The sequence below is a fragment of the Tympanuchus pallidicinctus genome, unplaced genomic scaffold (genome assembly GCF_026119805.1).
Source record: "Tympanuchus pallidicinctus isolate F22 unplaced genomic scaffold, pur_lepc_1.0 scaffold5, whole genome shotgun sequence".
NCBI classification, from domain to species: domain Eukaryota; kingdom Metazoa; phylum Chordata; class Aves; order Galliformes; family Phasianidae; genus Tympanuchus; species Tympanuchus pallidicinctus.
Window position 1 is genome coordinate 63138493 of NW_026294769.1, and position 16136 is coordinate 63154628.

Sequence of the window (16136 nt, forward strand, 5' to 3'; positions counted from 1 at the left end):
GGCTGTAGTTAATGGAAATTAAATTTGAATATTGTTATGTTCACAATTATGGAAAAATGGATCCTATTTTCCTTTCTAGTGCCACGAACATACCTCCTACCTTATCTTTACATCTTTTACTCCTTCAAATCTGACAGAACTCAATCCAGTTCATTTAAAATCACAGCTATAAAAAAAGCAGTTGTTTTTATTACATCCTAACGTTCTGGTAATGTATCCTCTCTTTTTCAGGGACTAATATATCCAAGGTAACTATAGAAATGATTGTTTACTAAATGAACACAACAAGAACAGAAGCAGAAAGTCCATGAATTTGATTTTACATGGGAATCTGGACACTACTGAACAACAGAGAGATTGATTTGGAATGCTCATGGACAAACACTGACTGGACAGAAAGATGCGGGTGAAAGTGAGGAGAGGCAAGGAAAGGTGCCTTCAAGCTGGAGGCTGTATGCTATAGTCAGAAGTGTGCCTGTAATGCAAAGACATATCCACAAGCCCGTTTGTGTCATCTATGTCAGCAAAGGGTATATAACTCCAACCCAGACCCCGTGTCAAACTAAGACAGGAGCTACTCCATACTCATTAGTGGTTCTCGGCCTTCCCACATGAAAAAGAGTCAACATTTGAAGCAAATACATTTTCCATTGCACTTTAGATTTATTCCCAGAGCAGAATCCTACCGCAGCAGAGAAGAGAGGTCAGATATAAATTTAGCATAATGAGTGTCAGCTCCACTGCTGTTATGCTCCTTGGTCTTGCTATACTTGGAAAACCATTGTCCCTCCAGAGCTGCAGCAGATTTATTTTTCTTTGAAAGTGTTTGTGTTCCTGCAAACTTGAAATAATTTTGCAGTTAACTTTGGGATGGTACCAATAAACTAAGTCCAGGGAATTCAGTTTTAGAATTGTACCATCTGTTTGACTTTCTAGTGCTTTGGACTGCACGCATACAGGTGGTCCAGTCTGCATCTTGTCAACTAAATGAAACAAGCCAAGTTCCACCCACAGCAGCTGAGTATGTCCTGTGCTTCTCCTGACTGTTAGCATTGCTGAAATCACTTGTAGATGTCTATTTCAGGCTTCTCCTCTATCATACTGTAGGGTCTGACAATCTCTCCCCGGTGATCTTAGCAGGGATCACCCCTAGTTGTACTGTCTTCTGTCAGCAGTAAGAGAACAGCATGTCCCTTGAAAGGGCACCTGGATTGGCTTCAGATAGGGAAAAAAAGCACTCCCTCTGCTCCCAATGCAGCAATTTACATTGGCATTAACAATTTGAATGAGAAAATGCATCTGCTGCACTTGAAACGGCTAAGACAGCGATCTGTTAAAGTAAGACCAACAGGTCAAATGGTCCATATCTACCTGCAACGTATGTGAAGTAAGTTTGAAACAACTCCCTTAGGATTTTTCCAGGCAGAGACTTGTTGAACCCAAGGTTGAAAGAAAAACTACTGGACATTCATCCCTCTTTCTTTGAACAGGATATTAAAAAAACAAAACAAAACAACCTTTGGTTTGTTTAAAAGCAAAATAATAAAGCCCAATGTGATTCAACATCATACCTAAAGCCACTACACATAACAAAGCGTTTGCAGAGACATCATTTAAAATGAGAAGTAATGACCTCAAGCTGCACCAGGGGAGGTTCAGGTTGGATATTAGGAAGCATTCATTCTCAGAAAGAATGGTCGAGTATTGGAACAGATCGCCCAGGGAGGTGGTGGCGTCACTGTCCTTGTAGGTGTTCAAGAAACCTATAGATGTGGCATTGAGGGACGCTGTTTAGTAGGCATGGCAGGGATGGGTTGATGATTGGACTAGATGATCACAGAGGTTTTTTCCAACTTCAATGATTCTGTGACCTTACAGTACTCACTGAAGCAGCAGCAGTCTCCCAGGTGAAAGAGTTTTCATCTACAAACTTGAACATCAAACTTCTAATATATTTTGGAGCTGTGACAGAATATAGTGATGGCAGCCTCTATTTCTCTACCAGATGTGCCCCTGGTAGCCATAACCCTTTACTGATTAGCTAAAATCAGGTAACAGACTGGCAGCTGGAACAGATGATGGGCATGCACAAATTTACTTCCTACTCTTGGCTATAGGATTTTAACTCCAGCACAAAATCAAGGTAAGCTGCTACTACAGCCTCATCTCTCAGTGTCACTAACTTAAATTCACTGACTTTCAAGACAGAGTGCAAGTCATTCATGCCTCTTCCAAATTAATATGAGTCCGTGCAATCAGTGTACAATACAAAAGAAAAAATTAGGTGATGTGCTCTCAACGCTGTCCATGTGAAACAGTCAAAATCAGGAATTGAATAAAAATCGTTTCATCTCCTCTCTGTTGGTTAGAGTCACAGTCCTTAAGTTATTTAATCCTAGATATTCCAGTACTGAGCATGTAAATGCAATATTATATACACGTCTGTCACATCTGTTCAGGTCATTTATCATAAAGTGTACTGTGTTACCCATTGCAAGTTCAGTTCCATTTGTGAACTTATGTAATTTATTTGCCATACATAAATACATTGGCTTTAAGTGCAAATGTTAGTTAAACAGATACCTATAAAATTCTATGTCAGATGAGCACTCTGGTTTTCAGATGGGACACAATTTTATAGTATTGTAAGTTATGAAAAGACCATATTTCTGATTTAATTGCTTAAGCAAATAAGAGAGGAATACATATTTAAAATTAATATATATATATATCAAAGGTTAACTAGTCTGTGTTCATACTGTGGCATATTGGGAATTGGAGGATATCTAAATTTTCCATCATAAAAAGATTTGGTAAGTTACAGAACCACTGTTTCAACTCAAGTACACTGGCAAACATCCCAAGACATGATAAACGTGGTTAACTAGATGCTTACAAGACATCTACTGTAAGCTAGGTAGATCCTCTTTGTTGACAGACTACAATTATTCTTTCTTTTTCTCTTTTATTTACTGATAAAAAATAGAGAGGCTAAGCAACTTCAGGTGGAAGTGCACTATGCAACACACAAGTCCCAAGTTCTCCCTTCTTACAGTTGCTAGGCATGTGTTTGCACAGATACTAAACAAAGTTCTTCAAATGGCTGTTGAATTGTCTTTGAAAACCTGCACGGACAGCGCAGCATCTCCCTACATTTAACCTTCTGTGAATAAATGAATGTCCATACATTTTCAAGGTCTGCCTGTGTCCTGTTGCATCATTCAAGAACAGCAGTGGCACACCTCAGGTCAGGGCCAACAGGAGAGGCAGGCCTCATTGAGAGCTGAGCAAACACAGCTGCCAGCCAGGGAAGGAAATCCATGTCAGGAATGGAGGTAGCACAGACACTCACTGCAACTGGGAGGAGGCCATGCAAGAATGGGAAATCCCTGTGTCTAGGATTGATGATCACTATTTCCCAAACAAACATAAACAAGAGTGATGCATGCAAGTAGAATTAACTTGGCACAGTGATGCTACTTGTTACCTTCCTGTATCAGTTGCACTTTTCCTGACAGTGAGGTAAAAGTTGGAGTCGTGACTCCCACAGGCCTTGCTTTAGCCATATTTCCTCTTTCTTACAATTTTAAAAGTGAAAGGGTCATACAAGGTGCCCTAAAGCACCCTCTATGCTGTTATAATTAAGATATTTCTGAAAAGAGAGGCATTTTTTGCAGCAAACTCACATACAAGCTGGACAGCCTTCTCAAGGGGCCTCTCTGTCCTCATTAACTACAGCCCTCATGAAACTACAGTATTATACCTATCATCTTCTGATCTTAAGGAGACCAAAGGATTATTTCTAAGATCACTGAGGAAAAGCAACATATTGCCTGCAATGTAAGCCAAATCAACATGTGGAAAACTACTGCTAAACAGAAGCCAAAGGCAGCTGGGGTCTTAATTTAGGCAGTTGACTTCAGTGATTGAAGTTTCTTGGATGAAAGCAGTCTCAGTCTCATGAAAAATGAGCAGCGAAGTTAGTCTCTCCTTTGAGAACAGCGGCTCTGATGCTCACAATTTCTGTGAGATGCTGTAGCAATACGAGAAGGAGTGGTTGTGCAGCTGTTTCCTGTCACACATTTTTTTCTTTCAAAAAACAAGGTGGTTTTAAGCTTATATAATAAATAAAGGTTATATACTAAGTCAGAAAAACAGGTTTCAGGAAGTCTCACCAGCAGTTAGAGGATCCCTGAGCACTTCCAAAGCTACCTGCTCCCTCCTTCCCCTTTTCCTATTGCTTTTAAAATAAATTTCTCACAACTCCTTGTGTGAAAACATTAAACTACTCATTTGTCAAATCCCACCGATGCCATGTGTTAGCTTGGCTGCTTCCTAGCAAAGTGCTCACTATCAGAACAAGTAATTCAACAACAACAACAAAAAAAACCAACATACATTTTAACAAACTATATACAATAGACTTGTCCAGGAGCAAGGAAGTATTTTAGGAATGATTAACGTTAAATGACATTCTCTTCAAGGCAGTTTCTAGTTATAATGTGAAGCTAGGGACCCCAGTAACAACTTCTTCCTTCCTGGGAAGGTGGGCAGTTTTAGATGATAAAACTGTTCTGTGCTAACCAAGTACCTCTCTGAAGCTGCATACTACACTTTGAGACCAAGACCTAAAAGGGATAGTTGAATAACACTCTGTGATGTACACGCAAGATTTTCTTTCTTCCTCCCTTAATTTTACTGTCTTTGAAAACCTATCCTTTTTTTGGCGGTTTTTAATCAGTGTGATGTTTAGGTAAAATAAAAAAAAATAATTAGAAATTCACTTAGAGATCAAATTCAATTAGAAATGAATTAGAACTATGTATCTAATCCACATAAAGGAGAAAGAACTTTTTCTCCCATCAAAATCCCTGCCCTCTAAGTTTTAGTAGCTCATTTTCACACTTGCTTGATTCTGCAAATAAATACATGCAAACCATGCATTTCCTCCATGTGCAGAGAGGGGGTCATTTATGTTAGCAGATTTCTTGCAGAAATGTTCTCTCTTCTAACCCAGGCAGTGTGGCCACTCACATTTGCCAGACTTACAGGTTCTCCTCATAATAAGTGGGTAGGAACTGAATTACAGCCGTCCCTCTATGCATGTTCCCAGTTCTCCAAGGAGATTTCCAGCTTATTATCTGATTCCTGTATTTTTCTTTTAACACTTCCTTGGATCAGCTGTTCTATTTTAACACCCTTATTTGTGTATACAACACTCCCCTTTATCCTCTGAGAATTTTTTTCTAGCGCGTGGTCATCCACAGTTATGTAACTTCCTTGAACCCTTTTCAGCTGACATTTTTCATGACCCTTGTTTACAATCTGGAATGACTTATATTCTCTGTAATAGCAGAGGTGTTCCTAATGAGTGGGTGTTAGAATTACCCAATATCCCCCACTCAACATGACAGCTGATGCAACATACACAGGCTATTAAAATATTGCAGTTTAAAAATAGAAACATTTGTACAGTCCCTGAAAGTAAGTTTGAGTTATTCCTACATAAACTCAGTTGAAATGCACAATTAAATTTGCAATGTACAATTAAAATTGCTGCTGCCTAACAAGCTACCAAACAGCTGGCCCACACTATTGTCCATGAGATCCATGTTTGCAGCAAGCACACTGCAGATGCCATTCAGTGTGTGGCTGTTGCTGTAGCTAGGATGAAGGAAGAAGCTACCTGCTGCCTCCCTTTCACTGCTCCTAGTTTTATCCCACTGCTTTGCTCTGATCTAGATGGATAGCAGCCTGGCACTGCATCACCTTCTCTACTCTACACAACCTATGCTAAAAACTAACCCAGGTCATAGCTGGGTGAGGGAGCAACTACACCCCTTATTACTGCTGACAAATTTTACGAGTGCACAAATACCTCATTCTGGCTCAGCTACAGCCAGACATCTGCCTGTCACACATCTGCCTGCAACTCTAAATGGTCTTGTCTCACATTTGTTGTGGACTAAAACTACATGTGGACAAATAACACATGCTTGCTAAGTAACTTCCTTTTGTCTCCTGGGATACTAATGTCTTAGAGATTTGGAGGATGACACCGATCATTTTAGCAAACAGCAATGACAGATTATGGTATTCCCAGTCCCCTTCCAATACACACCTCCATTTCAGAATCATAGAAGTTAGACCTCTGGAGATCATCCAGTTCAACCTCCTGCTAATGCAGGTTCGCTAGATTAAGCTGCAGCAGAAAGCATCCAGGCAGGTTTTGAACATCTCCAGAGAAAGACTTCACAACCTCTCTGGGCAGCTTGCTCCAGTGCTCTATCATCCTCAAAATATATTTTTTTCCTCATGCTTGTATGGAATTTCCTGTATTCCAGTTTATGCCCATTGCCCCTTATCCTGTCACTAGGCACCACTAAAAAGAGCCTGGCCCAATCCACTTGACATCTACCTTATATACGTTTGTAAGCAATGATAAGATCCCCTCTCTGTCTTTTCTTCAGGCTGAACTGACACTGGTCTCCTAGCTTTCCTCATATGGGAGTGGCCCCTCATCATCTCTGTGGTCTCTCCCTGGAAGTTCCCTCTCTTTGTTAAACCGAGGAGCCCAAAATTGGTCACAGAATTTCTGATGTGGCCTCACCAGGGCAGAGAAGAGAGGGAGGAGAACCTCCCTTGTCCTGCTGGCCACACTCTTCTCAAGATACCCCTGGCCCTCTTGGCTGCAGGAGCACCCCGCTGGCTCACTGTCAACCTGTTGTCCACCAGGACACCCAGGTCCTTCTCCACATAGCTCCTTTCCATCAAGCCTTAACCTGTACTGATGTATGAAGAAATCTAGCACTGGTTCCCATTTAGAGGCATTCTTTCTGATTACAGAGTGGCTCCTCAGGGAGTAAGAAGACTTGTACTGCTTCCTGTAAAAATGGCGTCAATTTCTGGTGTAGAAAATGGCACTGTCTGGTTTAACTGCTCAGGAAGTTTTCACATGCTAGTCCCTAAGTAATCAATGTAGTATATGCACCTTGGCTGCTTGCATGTAAAACTTATTAGTTTAATTTAAAACTATCTTTGCTGGCAAATTAAAGCAGGTCACTAAAGCATATGGTAATAGGAGAAAGTTCAGTAGAAGCAAAGGGACCTCCTTTTAATCCTTAGAAAGAGGCCACTTTCATGCCTAAAATAAGGATTCAGATCTGGAGAAAACCAATTGCAATGCTTATTCAAGAGAGAGATCCACTCAGCCATTGCTGCTGTGTTCTAGGCAGAAATTAATTCACAAACTTCTACACCCTCTGCAGCATGTCAGGTAACAGCAATCACTTGTGGACTTAACAAATAATAATTATGAAGTTGTGCCATGCTACTCTGACAGAACATTAATACTAAAACTGCCAGAAGAACATTACTAGGACGAAAACCTGAGAAACCCATAATGAAAAGGAAACACTGTGCCACAGTGACAAAAATACAGTAATTCGTGTTAAACTGCTGCCTAAAATGAGGGTTTTTTCCCAGCCACATCTAATTTATACTTATCAACACAAGCACCTTTCCATAATCAATGGCTTTATTATTCTGAAAAGCAAAAGCCAACTCAAAACGTTACATTGCACTGATAGACACAAGGCCAGCCATGGGGAGATCAGGTACAAATTGTTCACAGATGTATTTTTTTAATTATTATTATTGGCTATGTTCCACAGCACAAGGAGAGGGGAAGGAGGAGGGAGAGAGAAGGAGGGAAACTGAAACTTACTGGTTGACCTCCCCACCATCTGTGATTGAATTTCTCTCGCCCTCGAAGACTGAAGCTGGCATCAAACACTGGGTCATACATTGAATTGCCAACGATTCCATGTGATTCAGGATAGAGTCCCTTTGTGCAGAAGTAGATTAATTAGTAAAACCCTAATGCACATAAATGCAGTCCCCATAGCTATCTGCAAATACCACTGAATTATTTTAAAATGGGTGTCTTTGTAACAGCAAAAAAGGTTTTAACTTCAACATAAGAACATTTAAAATTGGCTGTAGTAGTGAAAACAGCAGGAAATGACTGAATTGTGCTAAAAGGAAAAAAAAAAAAAAGCACAAAAACTTCTACTGCTGGATATTTTGAAGTATTTTCTCACTGGTTAGAAGTTAGTTTGAGGCCATCAAAAATAAGCAAAAAAAAAAAAAAAAAAAAAAGATTTATTTGAACTTTGAGTTCCTCTTTATGAATTCCCTTTCTGGAAATGGTAATTCATTTTCCATTAGCAAGAGTTAGAATCTGCGTGCTCATTTTATAATAGTTTATATTTACTAGTGCCTCTGTTAGAGCTATTTCTAAGAAGAAATGAAAGCAAGACACCCAAACAGTGATATAAACCCAGAGGCTTTATACCTCCACTTCTCCAGAAGTGAAGGTGATTTAAGAGATTTCTGATCTCCCTTTCTCTCCTGCTCTCTCCCATACTCAGCTACTTGTTTGTCCGTCCCTTCTTTTATCTTAATATTTGTGCAAAGGAAGAAAAAGGGCGGGGAAAAAAGTGGCTTCTGCTTCAGGAGCACTGACACATGGCAGTGTTTGCATCTCAGACTTGGGGACAGACTGGCCACCAGCTGTGCCACCAGGGCACAGAAGTAATGGTTCGTTTACTGTAGAACCCAAGCAGCATCCAGACACACTCAGCAGCTGTAAATTTTAAGTGGGTTGCTAAGTCAGCCCTACTGACTTCAGCTCCTCCAATGAAGGAACAACTGCTGGTTGTATTCTGGGCTGTTGTTTTTTTTCCCCCCAGAAAAACCATGACCTGTAATTATACAGCAGTACAAATAACTGCAAAAACAGGCATAGGAAAATGCAGGAAAACAGTAACGTGCATTTTAGAGAGAAATGCTTTATCTCAAAACTTCAAAATACTGAAAAAAACTACTTAACATAAGGGAGAGAAGGATTGACTGTGAAGGAGTTCTATTAAAAAAATATATATATTGCTTCCCACAACCCACATCTCTTGTGAAGTGCAACATTTTATCACCAAAAAATCCTTCCCAAGGACTTACAGTAGCGAGGGTGTACAAGTTGGGGAAGGTTTTTGTAGGGTAGACAGGCCTCATGTAAGGAGAATGTGTTCCACATGATCCTGAAAAATCAGCAGGGAATGCAAACGTTACAAAAGTGAAGCTCTGAGACAAAAAAAAGTCAATTGCTTTCACTGAAAATGCTGCAGAAAGTGGTTAAACTTTAACCAACTTAAATGATCACCCTCTGATGACCACTGGCAAGACTTTCTGCAGTGCTAAATCCACACATGCTACTTTGCACTTCACAGTAAACAGCTGAAACAGAGAAGCTAGTACTACTAAACTAGCTACATTTTATGGATCCAAGTTGAAGGAGGGAAGATTTAGGTTGGATGTTAGGGGGAAGTTCTTTACAAGGAGAGTAGTTAGGCCCTGGAACGGGCTGCCCAGGGAGGTTGTGGATGCCCCGTCCTTGGACGTGTTTAAGGCCAGGTTGGACGGGGTCCTGGGCAACCTGATCTGAATGTGTACGTTTGGTGGCCCTGCTAGGCAGGGGGGTTGGAACGACATGATCCTTGAGGTCCCTTCCAACCCGGGTGATTCTGTGATTCTGTGATTTCCATGGACTCCCTTCCCAGTTATCCCGCTTTCAGTGTTCATACTCACTGGAAGTGTCTTGCTGTTAAGTAAAGGAACATGAGAAATCACGGACTAATTTTAAATGACAAATACACTGAAGCAGGAGTTTCACAATAGGCTTTGGCCACAGCTCCCCAGTTGGCTACACAAATGCAAGGGACAGTAAATAGACAGTGAAAAAAACACATTTAAGGATATGAGCACATATCTCAATATCTCACATATCTTAAGCTACCATACTACACTAAAAAGCTCAAACATACAGTGTGTTCAGTACACTGCAAATCCAGGACCCACGTCTTCCACATGTGTGATTCAAGTGCAAAATTTTCCAGGCATACCTGAACTAGGCTATACAATGTTATGATACATATCACATACTGAAGATTCATTTATTTGCTGGCAAACCAAATTAACCCCACCAATTCTGGGTTGCATTCCCTAAAGCAGCTCTCTTCTCATTCTTTGCTGTAAGCTGCTTTAGCCAGGGTCCTTCAAGCCACCAGATGATACCATCTAAACCTAAGGGGACTAATGCAATTTGCTTTTATGGAAAATAAATGTAATCTTTATTAGAGTTTTGAGTCAGAAAAGCCCTGCATTTGGCAGAGCCCTTCTACACGCCAGACCCATGCTGACTTTTGTTACTCAATACACAATGAAAACAACCAGACTGCATGAGACTGTCTTTCGTTTATTGTAAGAAAACAGATGTACTCACTCAGTTTTTCAATATTGGGCATGACCTTGTTCCCTTTCTTCATATATGATGCACGGAAACCATCAACAGAGAAGATGATCAAAGGAGGACGAACAAAGCTAAAAAGCAGAAGCAGCAGGAGTATAAGTCAGCATTTCAAAATGATTTTATGTTTGGTTTTTGTTTTTGTTTTGTTGTTGTTTTTTTAATTTTCACTTGCTAACTGAGGCTCCAGAGAATGTAAAGTACGGTTACTACATGCACTATGTGTTTTTTTTATTAATTAATTAATTTATTTGGCTTACTTGCTTACTCAACAGATCAGTATAAACTGATAATCTTCATTCTTAGTAACGTTCAGACTGTGGTCACAGTCAGCTGAATGACTATATTCCAACATAAAAGAAATCTTCCCTAGGCAGCCAGAAGTACACAGCCCAAAAAGGCAAATGCTTACAGAAAGAGATGGAGTAGAGGCAAAAAAAAAAAAATTAAAAAGTTGTGTGCAGAAGTACCCAGCCTAGCACACAGCCTGTAGTTAAAAACCACATGTTTCAGGACAGCTGGTCTTCTGTCTTCACAAAAAGTCCATGTGGCATCTTGTGCAAGCTCTAAGAGGCACAGCCCATTCTCACATACTAAAGATGATGATATTTCATGTCATTTTATTATATTTTGTTTACTACTTCTACTTGGATTTGAATCCAAGCAGGCATAGATGTGTCCTGGATGGACATGCCTGAGTGCTTAATGATGGTCACTCACTGCAGGGGTAAGATATCATTGTTACCAGGAGAACAGGAGCTCCTATTTCCTCCAAATTCTTCTCCAGACTGAGCTGCAGCCCAGTGCAGCACCTAAGCAGATGTTTGCCTTTAAGCATATTAGTAAGATAACTGGTTTCAGATGCTCTTACATTTTCAATGCCCTTCTTCTGCTTTTTTTTTTTTTTTTTTATAAAGTCAAGCCTATTACCCATTGCAGTTTTGAAATCCCTTCACTTAGTAAGATAACATTAAAAGAAAAAAAAGAAAAAAAAAAGAGGCCTCAGCCAGCCTAAATTTCAGAGAAATTAGAAAAAGATTCCCAAGGTCTCAAAGGGTGCTTAATTATCTTTCCTGCTCAGATAAGTAAAACAGGCAAACCCATCAAAGGTGATCCGAGGACAAGAGTTCAAGCCCCCATCATAGCTCACATTAACAACCCAATTGTACAAACCCTGAAGGACAGGGAGGTAAGCAACTCAACTATTCAGCAAAGGCTTTACAAAGATAAGGCAGAAAGATGATGCTCAGAGTGCTGGACCACTGTCCTTGTACTTGGCTTTAGGGTAACAAGCAAACCACTTACCCTGCTGGACATTCAGGAGTTTTTATCTCTTCACAGTCATCATCCACCCAGTGGGTTTCTCCTACCAGAAATTCAAATCAGAGTTTAAGAAAAAAAAAAATCTGTGAACACAGCATCAGATTTCAAAGCAAAATTCAAAAAAATGAAGTCTAAATCTGTTAACAGACTGTCTCATTATACTTCTGCAGACAATGATCAATGAAGGGACAATGTCCCTTCCACAAAGCTGAACAAATGTTCTGGCTACATTCTATTCAACAAGAATATCCAAACCGTCACTTCTAGAAGCAGCTCTTAAAACTAAAGCTAAAACTTCCTAGATGAAAAAATGGTAGTAAAGCTTTAGCAACACCAGTCATTTAAAAATTTTTTTTTTTTCTATTATTTTCAGTTTGTCAAAAAAGTACAGCACTCCTTCTGGTTGCCAATTCATACCCTCCATCCCGACAGGTCTGACGTCTCCATGACCTGCTTCTGCTGGCTAACGACAAAATAATAAAATAAAAACTCTTTCTAGGGAAGAAAAACAACTCTAAGTAGCTTTCAACAGGTTGAAGGAGCTGATCAGCTCATGGATCAGGTGAAGACTCAGGAGCAGCTGAAAAAAAAGTATTAATAGTCTTTCAGAGCTAGCTTATTACTTTACATAATCAACTATTTTGTTAAGGCGTTTACTATTGAATGCTGACTATAGATTGGCTCATGACTTGCACTTTCACAGGTCAATTGAAAAACAAATTACTAGCTAATGAGGCTTACTTCTCCAACCTAGCACTATTAAGGGAACCATAGCTCAATAAAGAGAACAAAAGGAAAAGCACCATAGAAAATATCGGCAAGAAACGCCTCCTGCATCAATTCCAATTGACCACAATGGGATGTAGAGGGATGATTTCCAAGGGAAAATAAAAATAAACACTATCCTCAAGTAAGCAAAAGCGTGGATAAAGAGGAAACACAGATCTCAGATAGGGCTTATTCCTATCAGAATATCAGGGACACTGAGATTTGTTGTCAGGCAATTAAAAAAAGATTATGTACATTGAACAGCAGATGTAAATTCCTCTGTCTTGACCCTTGTAAGTGGGAGCTCAAAAAAAAGTCAGGAACTGAGAACTGTATCATCAGTATTTAAGTAGACTAAGCCTTGGGTCTCATTGGGAAGAGGAAGAAAATAATCTATGGAGACTTGTTGGAACGTGTATATTTCACTTGAATTCCCAACAGCGAAATTCAAGTAAAGAAAATCCCACTTTCAGCATTTGGAAACTATGCAGTTGGCCAAAAGGGTGCAAAAGGGGCGGGAAGGAAATCAAAGCTTAAATTCTTCGCCATTAAACAAATGAAGAATTTAGAACTAGGTGAAATACAATAGTAAGAGTTTCTGAGGCTGATTTCCAAGGATCAGAAGACCTCCACAGAATGGGAGACATGTTGTCAAGGCAGGACATGCTCCAAACCATCTAGGTATAGAGCGGTAATTAAGCCTTCACAGCCTGTCCCCCCATCAGCCAGTTCAGGCTGTATTGCAGACATTGTGTGTCTAGAAGGTGATATGGTCATTCCCATCTTGTCACCTGGAGCCCATGCTACTCCATCCATAAATTAAAGCTCTTATATTCTCACAAACACTGTCCTGCAAGAAACAAAGCCTACTTGATGCAAGTAGTTTGAACAGATGCTTTTGTAGTAGGGATGGGAGAGGTTTCTGAGACAGAGATAACCTATCTAGGAATGTTCAGTTCCTTCTGAAACCATCAGATCTCCCAGCTTTCCTTGTGATGCAGTCAAATGCACCTGAATACCTTTCTATTTTGTTTTAAATTCTTTGCTTTCAGCACCTTTACAGGGTTTCTACTGTCAAGAAATTAGTTGCATTCACCTCCACTAGGAATCCAAAACTCACCCTTTCTTCCTCCCTATTCCCAAAATTCAGAACAAAACAAAGAGGGCTCCTTCTCTAGAAAAAAACTTTACCAACAGGGTTGCCTATTATCAGATTCAAAAGATAAGAGGCAGGAAGACCAAAGACATACCTTTGCAAACGACTTGGTAATTAGTGCAACAGTCTCCTCTACTTAAGCAGTCTTCAGAGCAGTGACAAGCATTGTCATCATTCCTGGTTTCTCCACAGCGGTCTTTGGTACATTCCCAGCCTCGAGCTAAAATATTCACAAGTAAGCAAGAATGAGAGATCATAATTGAAACAAAAAGCACTCACTCAAGCCATAATGACTACATCCAACTTTATAGAGTCTTAAACCTATTGTCCCAGTTTTGTGATTTCAAGTATGTCAAGCAGAAATAAAAGGGAACCTTGTGTCCTGCAGATACAGGACTCCTGCATTCACAGAAGTGCTTCAGCTACAAAGAGTTGTAGTCCAGGTTTTGTACAACTAGAATGCCAGAAAATACATGGAGGGGAGAAGAAAAGAAAGGCTATTGAAAGATAAATGGATTTGTCTGGAGTGCAAACTAGAAATGTTGGTGTTTTTTATACAATTCATCCTTTTTTGCCCAAATATTCAAGACCCCAGATCAACCAATGGGAAATAAAAGAGAAAGTTGGGAAGAGATTACGTGGGTAGAAATTGATATTATGCTCCCATCAGCTCCTCACAGACAGAAGGAACTTCCAGTACTCAGTGGATGAGATTCAAACCAACTGCAAAGTTAGAAGAACTTGAAGAAACGTACAGTCTTCTTATCTTGCAAGTGATGCTAGGATTAAAGGCCTGTCTAAATTAGGGCAGCACAATGCTACATTTTAGAATAGGGCCAGAGGATGTAACTGCATGGTTTCCCCGTATGCTCTGGCCAAAGGAACAGGAAACTTAAAAGATTGCTTTTGACAACATGCAACTATTTAAAAAAAAAAAAAAAAAAAAAAAGCAATTTCTCTTACTCCCCATTTCTCCTTGATTTGGGACTTTTTTTGAATAAATATTTAATATTTACAGACTGTACAAGTGATAATTGTCTTAATAAATACCTATGAGATTATAAGAAAATGTACACAACAATTCTAAGAGCTACAGAGGTATCCCCACATTTAAGTGGATAATGCACCCTGTGGACCAGAGGCTGAGGAACTGAAAGCCTGTTCTTTTGTAGAAAACATCGTGCAATGCACTGAAAGTTTTCAGATCCTCATATTCTTCAGTCATTTTCACTGGGACAAAACAGTCTTAGCTTTAAATTTGGAATTTCTTGGCCTGGAATCAAATGATTTTTTCATGGATTAGCTTATAATTTTTTGGTACCAAGCCATTGAAATGATAACATAATAAACAGAATTGAGGAAGTACTCTCAAACATCTCCCATCCATGAGCAGTGATAATTTTAGTCATTAGACTTCTCTTATTTGCTTTGTAAGTGTAATTCCTTGATAAAGCAAGGAAACATTTAATGGCAAAAGTAGAAAGGCACCTGTGTCAACTCTGACCACTAAGCCAACACTCAAAGAGATGAGTACAACTAATAATTCAGACGCACTATGTTAAGAAACAAAACATCACTCATAACACTCTTTGAGGTTCCCTTCTCCTGTGAGTCCTGAAAAAAGAAAGTGAATGTAGAGCTGTATTTCCATTCCCTGGAGTCTAATGAATAGAAGGTAAATGTCTTTACCAGTGTGCTGTATTTGTCCTGACATCTGGAAATTAGAGTCTGGAGCAATGGTAACAAATCCAGCCTGTCACCTCTGAACAGACCTGCACTGCTTTAGCACTCCCAGCTTCCAAGGTACTTTCACAAATAAATGCAATGAACAATCCAAAAGCAAGCATGAACTGCTCAGTTATTAAGTTATCACTTTGGAGAAAAAAGGATGGTTGACACTGAGAGACCAACCTCCCATCTTTACTATCTCTACACTGTAATCTGGAAGGACAACCGGTGCCTGAATACCAATTATTGTTTGTGAATGAGTATCAAAATATCTCCTTTTCAGATAGTACAAGCAGTACCCTGCCTTTTTCTGCAGAAACTATGGCAGAAGCTCAGCAGCAATAGATGCATATCCCTACCACTCCCAGCAAGGATAGGTGGGCTGCATTTTGGATCAAGATAAGCCCAGTCAGCAAGAGGATCAGAAGAAGACCCGGATTATGGCAGGGAGTGCTGGATTATAGCGGCCAGTCCCAACTATTCACATAAGCCAGGCATCATCAGCCCCCACCAACGCAGGGCAGGAGACCCATCCTACCTGTCTTTAAGCACAGCTCATCAAAGTCGAAGCAGCAGCTGTTGTAGCTCTTGCACAGGTTGTCACAGCGGCAGCCAGGAGGCTCTGCCTCTTGAAGTTCAAAGCATCTGTTTTTGCAGGAGCCAGAGGTACTGATCCAGGGGGAATCTGACAGGACTGTGTGGAACAAAAAACAGGGCAACATCTGTCAGGCCAGTAGCAGTGGGACAGGTGACTCAGCCCCAAGCCACTTGGATGAGTGAAACCTCGGCTGCCTGCTG

The 16136-nt window shown here is 40.1% G+C and overlaps 1 protein-coding gene and 1 long non-coding RNA gene across 12 annotated transcripts in view; one reads left to right on the forward strand and one right to left on the reverse strand.

Annotated features, from left to right (window-relative positions):
- Positions 1–9601, forward strand: part of LOC128090897 (uncharacterized) — a 71636-nt gene extending 62035 nt beyond the window's left edge. Inside the window, exon 3 of the long non-coding RNA XR_008211136.1 lies at positions 9434–9601. This is a non-coding gene — a long non-coding RNA (uncharacterized LOC128090897). The remainder of the gene's footprint in view (positions 1–9433) is intronic.
- The window catches only part of ENPP2 (ectonucleotide pyrophosphatase/phosphodiesterase 2), a 100029-nt gene that overhangs the window by 34396 nt on the left and 49497 nt on the right, over positions 1–16136 (reverse strand). For all 11 annotated transcript variants that reach the window (XM_052703628.1, XM_052703629.1, XM_052703618.1 and 8 more), the window contains exons 3-8: positions 15877–16032; positions 13705–13830; positions 11669–11729; positions 10340–10437; positions 9019–9098; positions 7727–7846 (exon numbers count right to left, since the gene is read on the reverse strand). In XM_052703628.1, coding sequence (XP_052559588.1) covers positions 7727–7846; positions 9019–9098; positions 10340–10437; positions 11669–11729; positions 13705–13830; positions 15877–16032 — 641 coding nt within the window. The remainder of the gene's footprint in view (positions 1–7726; positions 7847–9018; positions 9099–10339; positions 10438–11668; positions 11730–13704; positions 13831–15876; positions 16033–16136) is intronic.